The following is a 12139-nucleotide window of genomic DNA, read 5'->3' on the forward strand; positions in this document are numbered from 1 at the left end:
AAACACTAGCGATCAATAGCATATAAATTATTCAAGACTTATTTACTTTATTTTTAGTGATCGTTACTGAACTTATCAGTCGGTGTCGAAAAGCACCAGCAGTGCAAAGTTTGCGTTAGTATTTTTTTTTTGTCTAGTCAAACACCACGAATTGGAAACGTACCACCAGACGAACATATTTTCTGACACTAAATGAAGCCAAATGCATGAAAGTGCAACGAGTCGAAAATGCTGTAGATACAGTCCGACTTACACAAATTAGTACTAACATAGTGTTACACATACCTGCGAATTCTGTTGTAGTAAACTCTGTTGCTGCTGCTGTTGCATATGTAACACAGCATGATTCATGTTGTTCATTTGTGCCATGGGACTGTTGCCTTGGGTCATAACCTGCCCCTGGCCCATTCCTTGGTTTAGGGCTTGTTGACCGCCGGTCATGCCACCAGAAACCATACCTTGCTGTGTTCGTATTTGCTGGTGTTGTAAAGCAGACATCTGCTGCATATTGCCTGAGTTCATGTTGAATCCTGTAAGAATATTATTTAAAAATGTACATGTTCAAAGTAATGTCCATGAAATGAAAGAAAACCAGGCGATCATAATAATGATCAGTTACAATTCAGGCTTAATATGGCTTTCACCCACAAAGTAAATATATTTACTAATTCAATAATAAGAGTAAAACTGAGATGTGTCGTCAAGGTTTATTGATTACATCTTTAAGTTATTGCACCATGCATAAATTTTACTGTATACAAGGTTTTCTATAATGACTGTATGAGAAAATCTTCAAATCGGAGGAAAATCAGTGATGAATTCAGAAATCGTGAACAACCTTACCCACCTCATTATAAACATCGTACACCACGCCCTCCCTCATGAACTAGGTAGTTTAAACAGGACCGGTTTCTTAAACTTCTGCTTTATTATGCCTTTCGGACTATAAAAACCAAATGACGTCATACACTCTACATTTGGCGGACGAGTTAATAATATCCTACATTTTACATGCTTGGTACATGGCTTACACTGATATGAACACCTCTGCCACTAGAGGGAGAGATAACGAAAGTACTATGAACGTCACTATCTAAGCTCATTTTTGTACTGCGTCTAGAAATTATTTATGAACTTATCGGAGGTTAAAAAAAAATATCCTACAAAGGACTATGTTTTACAAACGCATAAAGTGCAACATTTCCAAAAGCACTATAAAAGAAAATATGGGAAGAACACAAAAGCGGAACAACTTTACTAACACAAAAAAAACCATGATTATCATTCGAGAAGAAAACGACTCTGATTTTCAAATAATAATAAGGACATTAAAAGACTCATGTAAATTCAAAGCAAGTTCCAACCTGCAGAAAGCTATTTGCTGTCATAAAACAAAATTCTGATTGTGCTTGTGAGCCAAGAACATTACATAAACTATTACGCTTACGAGGATTTGTGTGGTAAATGTTAAAGTAAAAGAAAAATTCTAATCGGAAAGCCTAACGTTGTACATTCGTGATTAAAATGTCTAACAGCTATTAAAAAATATCAAAAAGAAAGACACTTTATTGTGTATCTAAATGAAACTTGGTAACATGATGGTACAGAAATACTAGCAGAAAATGTCATTGTCTTTGTTCAAGATTTTCTTTGCGTAGTCCAATATTAATCGTGTAGGTTGGTTCGGACTGTATTTTTATGAAAGGGGTAGAACAATTTTTTTTTCTGGCCTTTTAAAAAAATGCTAGTCAACTAACTACTTCTCAATATACCCGCCATTTCTGTAGTTATGTCCTAATTTGAACAAAATAACCTTAGTTAGGTACATGAAATTCTTCACCTCCATGGATATATTCCAGTCCCCTTGTGTGACTTGAACCCTAATTGAGTTGGCTTAGACGTCAATTAATATACAAAGCCATAACATCACTCAATTATTATCAGTCACTAATTTAATAACTGACAAGGCAGGCAATAAAACTGGTAAAACCGACTAGCAGAAAATCTTATATACCTAAATCATATTATTAGTATCAAAGATAAATATTGGGAACTAAACAGAAGAATTTGAGATTATATGATAGTGAGGTAACATCTTCGAAAGAGAACGATGATGACAATGATTATATTTGCAAGAAACTTTTGTACCAGATTTTTAGTATTTTTCAAGGAAGGATTTTTTGTACTAGATACATATTGTACTTTATATATTTTTATTTTTCTGCATTTTTATTTCTCACTGACAGATCCCCGCTTTAATCTGCAAAACACCACTCACAAGTCACGACATACTGTAACAACTTGCACGCATTGTATTAGCCGATGCTTGACCCCCTACTTTTCATTCATTTTGCACACTGTATTTAAATAATCGTACCTTGCTGGAAGTTAGGTCTCATAGGACTGAAATTAGCGTTTTGCTGTTGAGTCATGAGTAAATGCCTCCATTCAGAAGCATTGTGCTGGACAGATTCTATTCCGCCCATTGGTCCCTGCTGTCTGGAATACATAGCTGCCCTCTGTGGTATCTGCTGTTGATGCTGCTGTTGCTGCTGCTGTTGTTGCTGCTGCTGCTGCTGTTGTTGTTGAATCATATACATATTTGAACGAATCATTGGACCTAAAAAGAAGAAAGATGTTGATCTGATTTAATTATTTATTTTATTTATCCAACAGTGAAACACCAATTATAGGACAAAGTTTACAATTTTAACTACAATGTCAAAACATATAATATAAAAATTAAAAAAATTTAAGCTATGGAAATGCCTTCTGAACTCTAATGAATGAAAATTAAAACTTATCAAAAATCTATAGTCATACAGGAAGGAAATATGACATTAGAGTAGAACGAAAGGAATTTTAATAACCCTTTTACGGAGAATCTATCAAAGTCATATATTGCACATGATAACCCAAACTGGAGAGCAATATTCTAGCTTAGGATGGATGTATGCATAAAATAATGAAAGCAGAATATTATAATAAAAGTAAACCCCCAGATAATCTGTATGTTTCAAGATGTCTAGGTTGACTTTGTTGCTAAAAAGAGGGCTTCATTTTACACATATTTTTAATGATCATAAGATTAATTTGTGACAATTAAGGTGGTAACGTCGTTAACAAAAATGGAAAAGAGAAGAAAGTCCAGATTACAGACCTGTAGTGTCCCAGGAGTACATAGATACTGACCAAACTGAAATCTGATATTATAGTGATATATTGTAAATGAACTAGAAAGTTTTAGCTAATTACCCAATAAACTGTATATTTAAAATTATTGTAGAAGTATGTTGTGATAGTTAAAAGCCTTCGAAAAGTTGGTATTTATCTGTCTGTCTGTGCTGATTATTATCTTTAAAAAGGTAAAACATATAAAATTTGTTGTAATTGATATATTTTCTATAAATTCATGTTGACTTGACGATATATTTAAAAATACTGAAAAATGTTGAAAAATACGATTATTCAAAGAAATAGGTCTACAATCACTTATGTCAAATGGATCGCCATTTTTAAGGATTGGTTAAATGCTTGTCACATTCTGCGCATTAGGAAAAATTCACACATTAGTAAGAGTACAACAACAAAAACAACAGTTTCTTAGTAGAGCATATCTTTTTTTCAATAAATAAGTAATTAATATTTATTGTAATCAAGTTAACATCTTGGAATATATTATATCTCTGCTGTCCTGAGAAATGAAATTGAGTGATACGTCTAAAAAAATTAAAAAAAAATTTACAACACTCCGAAATATTTTAGGTTCAGTTTTAATCCTATTCCCCACACAGAATATTTGCTTTTAAGCACCCAGTGGCACCAGCATGTTATTAGAATCCGCTTATAAGTGTGTTAATTTAAACTCAATTTTAAATAATTACTGAACACTAGTTTCAAAATTTTACGTAAATGTGACTTCAGGATCTAGGTAGCATAAGGGTGAAATGCATCGGCATCGAACGAGTTAAAACCATCAACAAGAACCAAATTGATCATCAAGGCAGGCCTAGAAGTTCTGATAGTGGGTCAGCCCCCTCAGACCAAGAATAACCAAGACACGTCCTAGTTAGGGATAGAGGTGCAATGTAAATCTGTAACTGGCAGTGACCAGGTATATATATATATATAGGCCACGGCATAACAATAACCCGAAAACCCATTATACTTTAAAAGCGATACTAATAAAATTCTTTGGGCTGAGTAATATAATAGACAATTTGCTTCTAATAGTGTGCTATATACTATTTGGACTATTTTCTGATCTCGTAAATTATAATTTCTTACCAGACGGTGGCATGGGTTGATGTGGCATCCTTCTTACAGTGGGAGGGCCATTTCCATATCTCGGTTGAACACCTTGCATCATTCCAGCGCTAGTTTTATAGTCAGGAGGTGGTGGTCTGACCATATGTTGCTGCATTGCGGCTTGTTGCTGTACCCGAAGCATTTGTTGATGAAGTAGTTTCTGCTGCTCAATAGTTTGGGCATTTATCAAACGTGGTCCCATATTTGCTTGGCCACCCATAGAGCCTGGTCCCATGGGGACAGTTGGTCCCATTGGATTTGGTACTCCTGTGGAAGAACATTGAGTAAATTTCTGTTTATCAGATCAGTGGATATGAAGACATTTTAGTTCACTTCAACTGAATGAAGTAATTGATACAATGATTACTTAATTTTTTTAATGAAATCAAACAAAAGGGAATTCTCTACGTGTGCCTAGAAATTTACTAAAAAACTGGAATTTTAATTTTCAACATCCGCCACTGATTCTAAATTCAGTGAAAAAAAAATTATAAGTATATAGGTAGTATACTATATAGATATAATAAGTTATAGGTATTATATTAAACATTTATATAGAATATTTTTAAACATGAACAAAAATTGCTAATCCATTAATTATTAATAAAGATTATAAAAAATAACTAGTGTCATTGGAAATCTATTGAGTAACATAAATGTGATTCACATGAACGTAATTATTGGTCTTATTATCTAACGATTGCCTTATTACCGCGGATAAAAACTTTATCATTACACATACAAGTACATAAAAATTTATAAATTGTAAACAACATGATATTCATTAATGTTTTGCATGGTATGTACTTAATAAATATAAATAATGTTTTTCTTAAATTATTAAAATTACTTCAGAAACAAAAGATAATACTTGTGTATTACAAATTCCTGAGAAGGAATTTATGTATGTATCCAGGGTGACCATATTAACTTTAAAGGAACAAATTTCAGGTAAATATGGACAAAAAAGTTAATATAATCTTGACCTGGAAATTTGTCTGAGATATAGGTCATCAAATATTTTCAGAAAAAAAAAATTTTTAGATGTTTCAAAAAATGTGTAATAAAGAGTTTCACAAAATTTAATATAATAATAATACTGAACATTTTACAAAACCACGATAGTAATCCTTTATTTCTTTTACCAGTGTCATAGATACAGGATGTTAGAAGTTTGACTGCCTTAATTTTAACAGACAATAGAATACATTAAAATAAACAAAAAAAACCTTATATGACATGGGTCCTAAACTCAACTGTTTCTGAGAGAAAAATTATCAAAATGTCCAACTTGATGTACAAAAGTTTGATTAATTAAGGAATATTGACAAAACTACGTACATAGAATACCATAAAATACAATGTTTATATCACTTTTTTGAATTTCTTTATGCTTAATTCTAAAAAATAATTAGTGTAATAAATTTAAAATTCTATAAAATTCATATAGATCAATGTAACAACGGCCTGGCGGTACTAAGCTGTCCAGCAATACTCAATTTAGTTGGTGTTGGTATCTGGAATTGGACCATGTCAGAGTGTTTTTTGCGTACCACTATTTCCTTTTCTTGAGATGTTTTCCAGCAAGTGCGCGAAAATTGGATTCGAAGCTGTCGAAAATAGTGGTGGACATTTTGTACTTGTGCGTTTAAAAATTACTTTTGCTTTTTGGTAAGTCCCTAAATTATTTTTAATACGCATGATTATTTGGTCGATGTGAATCTATGGGTACTTTAATTAGATATTTTTCAAATTCATAATTTGATTAAATGTTAAGTTCCTATTTTAAGAGATTCATAATTACTAAAATTCGACCTAAAATTTAAGCACAACACTATCTTCATACTACAAAATCCATACATTTTATTTTATTTATTTAAAAACTGAAAATTGTCTTTCATGTTTCACAATAATAGTTGTTTACATTTTTGTTATTCCGTAGGACAAGTTTGTAGCATTAGGTTAAGCGCTATTGTCACGTTTTGATGAAGCTCCCCGATATTAATACTCCCTGTTTTTAGAAAACAGTTAATCTTACGCCCCTGTAATATACAACTTTTTTGTTCATTTATGATTACTCTATCGCATGTTGAAGTTATGACAGTCATTCTCCTTACACCCTGTATATGGACAGGCCAACTCACTCATAAAGCGTAACTTCTACGCCTATGATGAGTTTATTTTATCCTATCTTTACATTTTGTTAATACAGATATACATACATGGGAGTAGCCAGGGGGGGCTAATACTTGTTGCATGCTACAAGTTTAAAAAATTTTATTATTACTGGCCATTCGTTCTATATAGTTTTAATTAATATAAAAATTTAAACAAAAATAAGTAGGTATATTATTTATGTTTCGATAATCGAGACGTTTAGTGTAAAACAGGCAGATTGAATTACTATAGGTCACTGTTTTCTTTTGGACTAAATTCCTTGGTTTAACCATATATTCTGCTCTGGCTCTCTTATTATTTACATTTTTAATCAAGTATGGGCATATTTCTGAAGAAGTTTTAGTAAATTTTTTCTTCCTTCGCTTACATTACATTGAATTTGAAAACTTACCACCAGCTCCTCCAGCTCTTCGAAGGGATTGCTGTGTAAAGTTGATGGTTTGGGTTTGTGACATTGAGTAAGAATCTCCATGGTTTGGTGTTAACCCTCCAACATGCATGCCTGGATGTTGCATACCTCCCAGATTACCTGGCATACCTCCAGGTCCACCAATGTTACTCCCAGGTCCTCCCATGGCGCCATTAGGTCCTCCTAAATTATTCTGACCCATACCGGAATTGGGTATTCCCATATTGTTTGCTCCCCCTAAACTACCAGAACCAGGCATACCTGCTGAGCCCGGAATTCCCCCAGGTATATTTGACCCCAAAGGACTTTGCTGGCTGCTAAGCTGAGAACCTGGCATGGTGTGACCTCCGGACACCATCGCGTTTCCTACCTGCGGACCTGCTTGGTGGTTCATTGTGTTTTGTCCATGTTGTGCATTCATATTATTTTGCATGGGCGAGTTTTGATGCTGAGAATTTGACAGGGGACTGTGCTGAGAATGCTGGTTATTGTTTTGTGAAGTTTGAGTCTGTGATGTGCCATTTTGAGAATTGTGTTGGCTGAAATGCATGCCTTGCTGGGCTGCAATAGAGACATTTCCTTTAAGGTCACCACTGAGATGCAAATGTTGACCAGCCGACACCTAGAAAAAAAAAACTTCCATGAATACGAACTACAGCCTAGTCAAAGAGAGTAATAAAACAGTAAATACCTATTCTACTTGAAATACATAAATAAAATGAATTAAGACGAATTAATACATTTCCGTATATCTACAACAAAAATTGAAGGTACTTGGTGTTTTATTTTTATTTAAAAAAATTATGTATTGCGTTTCGATATGAATGATGTACAAATATGAATAGAGCAATACAGGGTGATCCTTAAATATATTCCAATAATAAAGGAGATAACTATAGAGCCTTTATAAACGATTAGAAACCACGTGTACAGTAATTTTGTATGGAACAGTAGTTTTATTTCCTTCACATTGGTAAACTTCGGTAAAATTAAAAATTATTAAAATAATAAGATCAAGATTACATTAAAATATAACATTTTGTTCTACCGACTGTGATTAGTGTAATTTTTCCATTCAGCCAATCAGCGATCGCATTATCTCGAGCGTAGAAGTAACAGTTTGTCATTGTTCATTGTAAACAAATCATTAATATTGATAACGCCAAGACTTAGGGAATATTTGTACCAGCCCTGCAATATTGGTTGCCTAAGCTCGATGGTCACGTGGCTTGTAAACATTTATGAAATATCTGTATTTACGGTATTTTAAGGAGAGAGTCCCTATGGATATTCGACCCAAATGGCTTAGTTTTCGGAACATGTGCCGAATAAATTTTTTGATGAATGTTAAAATTTACTTTACAAGATGGACTAAGATATGCTGTTACTAGTTGCTAGAGCCTCAGAATTTCGACGCTACTATATTTGGTTGTTGATCATGTCAAAGAAAAAGGATCTCTTCAAATCTATTTGAAAATCGCGTTGTTTTCGTATTATTTTTTATTTTCTAGTTAAAATAAATCGAGTATAACTCCAAAACTGCGCGTTTCACAAAACGAATTTATAAGAATTTCTTCTAGTAACTACAATTTTAAATACAAGGAAGGACAAAAATTCAAAAAATCGTTGGTAGGAAAATGTAAAATTTTCTGGAAGATAGCAAGGAAAAATATTCCGTTACTGAATTTTTAGGACCATTGTATTTAAAAGTAATTCATGTCATTTTTTTGTGAAACGAACAGTTTCAGAATTATTTTCGATTTGTTTATTTTGTTTGTTTATTTTTGGCTAAAAGAATTCATCGAAAATTACTCATTTTTTCGGATATAATGGAAGATTTTTTGATTTTGAAATGCAATTAAGAACCAAATGGACCTATCGAATTTTCAAAACAAGGAGTGCTATTAAAATTCTGACGTTCTTAGCGCTGGCATCTCCCAGTACCCCCGCAATAAACTTGTTCTTATTATCAATCGTAAAAATAACGTAATATTAGTTCATTTACTGTCCCACTACCTCCCCTCTTAAAAAATAAAACACAAAAAGTTACTTGCTTATTTAATTTTTGGTAAGTCACGTTTTAGAAAAAAATTAACTCCAATAAACCGCTTTTGCGGGTGAAGTCGTATGTAGCATGTGTAGTATAAGTGAGTGAAGAGATTTAATTTACCATATGACAACTAAGATCAGAAGAGATAGAAATAGTAACTACAAGTTAGATATTCACCAATATACAGTCGCGAAAAAAAATAAATGCATTTGAGGATTGTCAAAACAAATCTGACCGAAAAACCCTCGAGCATTGATAAGTCCATCATCATTTTAATCTTCTCAACCACGGTGTTTTTAGACAATAGCCAAGCAACGTGCTTTCAAAAACTGTGTCCTGTACATTATTCCTATGTATCTTGACCCATAAGGTCACAATGTCACAAATCCTTCCTAATCTTAAAAATCCACAAAATTAATAAATTGGCTTCTATGCTCCAGATATGATTTAAATTAGCCCACTAGAAATTGTGGGCTAATCGATGTAGTCCCGTGTATTTTGACCCGCTGAATCCGAATCTTACGTCAGAATTGACTCCAGCAATTCACCAGAATTTTCTAAACTGAAAAATAGTTTAATATCGCTAATATTCTCGAATTTTAGAATGATAAGGCTACAAATAATGGAAAAATATATTATTTCCATGAATTCAGTGCTACACTCAATTCTGGTGATTTGCCGAGACAATTCTGACATCGGATTCGAATTCAGCGGCTCGAAATACGTGGGAATAATGTATTCTGGTCATTTGCACAATACTTTTTTTGTGTGGAGCTGTGCTATAAATTGATCTGCTAAACTTATTTCAATTATGGAACGTCATTCGTAGTTTTGAAAATGAAAACTGATTGATTTGCAAATTACTAATTAACTGAAGTGATACGATGTGTATTCTTTGCCTGCTTTTTTCATTATGCGATTTTCCAGTAGGCACGGACAGTTTCATAAGAATAACCCTCGACCAATGCTTTTGGCGCAAGACTAGTTAATTAAGTATGGCTACAAATAAATACCTCCCGACAACAACAGTTAATTTTAAAAAATAGTGTTCCATGAAGGTATACATAAATTATAAATGGAATATATGAAATGTTAGATTAATTAACAGAAAAAAATCACATTAAACGGTTCATTGCCGTGAGCCGTACATTGTGCAACAACTTGGGTATAAATTACGGAATGAACTCATCATGCAGGAAGTTGTCTTGTGTGTTAAGTATTCTCCCTCTCTTTCAGACTTCCTCACACAAAGACAACGTATAATGAACATAGAGCCAGAATGAGATAGCCTTAGAGTGCGTGGGCTGTATCGGGCAGGAAAGGCACATTGCGCGACTCGAGCGGGCTTACGGCTACAGACTGGTGACAAAAGCGTGCCTTTGCTTCACATGTTTCAATTTGGTTTGGAAAATGCCGCAGTGATATTGCTGCCAGATTGTATTAAAAAAGTTCTTCGCTATCTCAAGCTTTGAAAATTATTATTTCACAGCGATGAGTATAATTATTGGGATAGCTTTGATGTTCGCATAGCAAGAAAAACGAACTGCTTTTTTTATTATCATAAGCGTTAGGTTAGTATAGTTCTTCCGAAGTCAGTTGAACATATAAAAAACCACTAGCAATAAAATTTAATGACTTTCATAGGTGCTCCTAAAAAAGTTATAATAATTTGTATATAATGTGTCTATTATATGTTCGTTTGGCCAAGAACATATTTCAATTATTTATTACCTCAAACAACTTTATTATATTGATCATAAATTTCGTTTTGTTCCGTTTCAAAATGCCATGTTGTAATAATATTATTTCTCCCTTTGTCAATTGTAATATCAATGATTAATAGACGGTGCCTATAATAAATTAAAATTACCTGAATCACACCAAATTCCGCATTGCTGCACTGCACTGCTGGGCAATTTCTCAACCACTTGTCAACAGCTGAGATTTATTGCCCAGTGGCCCAATGCAGATATGTTTGTATTTCGTTTGCCCGCGCGCATTCTTCTGAACGTATACATTTCTACCACCTCCACGCATACCCATAGTATGCCTAAATAAATATGGGAACAAGTTTTTTTTTTAAAGTGGTGTAGCTTAAAACTATCAAACTTGATTGTCACAACTTTAAGTTTCGTACGTGCGCATTTTGAATTAATGGGGCAGAGGAAAGACCTGTGTATATATTGAATTACAGAACGGGCAGTATTTTCGCTGATACATCACTTTTCTATATAAAAAAGTTAAATATAGGAGATAAAACAAAATCTAGGGTGGTACTTAGAACGTCATATCTGCTTCACAAAGTTCTGGTACAAAAGTGTGTCTACCATGAAGTACAAATAAGGATGCTCTCTTTATATGATCGATTAATTTATATCCATGGTAAGAAAAGATAAAAGACAGGTAAAGACACAATTTAGCATCCTCGATACAACGGCGTGATGCCTCACGACATCACGAAAGGCGAATAAAGTGTGAATAGCGGAGAACTTGAAAATAACATATTAATATAGCGTGGCAACCTAGTAAGTGTGTCGTTGCAACATTGTCGCGATGTCGATGGCTTTGCGTGAAATAGATACATTTGTGGTTTAATACTGCATAAATTAGTTAAGGTGCACAGAGCCTTCATAAATGATTACAAGCCACGAAATTTAGTTTGAAACAGTAATTTTGTTTACTTCGCGTTGGCAATTAAATTTTGGTAAAATTAAAAATGATCAAAACACCGAGGTTACGTTAGAATACAAAATTTTGTTCCACCGGCCGGTGATTGATATAATTTTTCACAATTTTTTATTCATTCAATCGGAGATCGCATATCTCGAGTGTAGACGTAACGGTTTGTCATTGTTCATGATAAACGAATCATTAATATTGATGATGTTAAGGGTTAAGGATTTTTTATTGGCAGTACGAACGTGCAATGTTGGTTGTCTAAACTTGGTCATATGTAGAGAACAAAGAATAGGGAAGGATTTCATTATCTGCGTTTTGTGTATGCATAAACAGAAGCGAGAACATACTTGGTCTTTTTTATAACATGAAGAAATAGACTGATAAGTAATAACTAATTTCGTCAATGATCCTTAATAAGTACAAAAAAAAAAGATTTTTCATAGTCATGTCACTGGTGGAATTTCGTTTTGATTACTTTTGCTGTGTTTGAGTTTTTCTTTTTTGAAATTTTTATG

General features: G+C 33.3%; 1 protein-coding gene across 1 annotated transcript; it reads right to left on the reverse strand.

The window, feature by feature from the left end:
- Positions 1-285: 285 nt before the first annotated feature.
- On the reverse strand, positions 286-7517 carry LOC108916851 (neurogenic protein mastermind-like; the record flags this gene model as incomplete). The annotated part of the gene is made up of 4 exons (XM_018723163.1): positions 286-530; positions 2378-2620; positions 4288-4575; positions 6878-7517. Coding segments are annotated over 4 exons (1416 nt in total), but the record flags the coding sequence as incomplete, so codon positions are not given.
- Between the last annotated feature and the right edge of the window lie 4622 nt (positions 7518-12139).

The sequence above is a fragment of the Anoplophora glabripennis genome, unplaced genomic scaffold (assembly GCF_000390285.2).
Source record: "Anoplophora glabripennis isolate ALB-LARVAE unplaced genomic scaffold, Agla_2.0 scaffold2602, whole genome shotgun sequence".
Taxonomy (NCBI): domain Eukaryota; kingdom Metazoa; phylum Arthropoda; class Insecta; order Coleoptera; family Cerambycidae; genus Anoplophora; species Anoplophora glabripennis.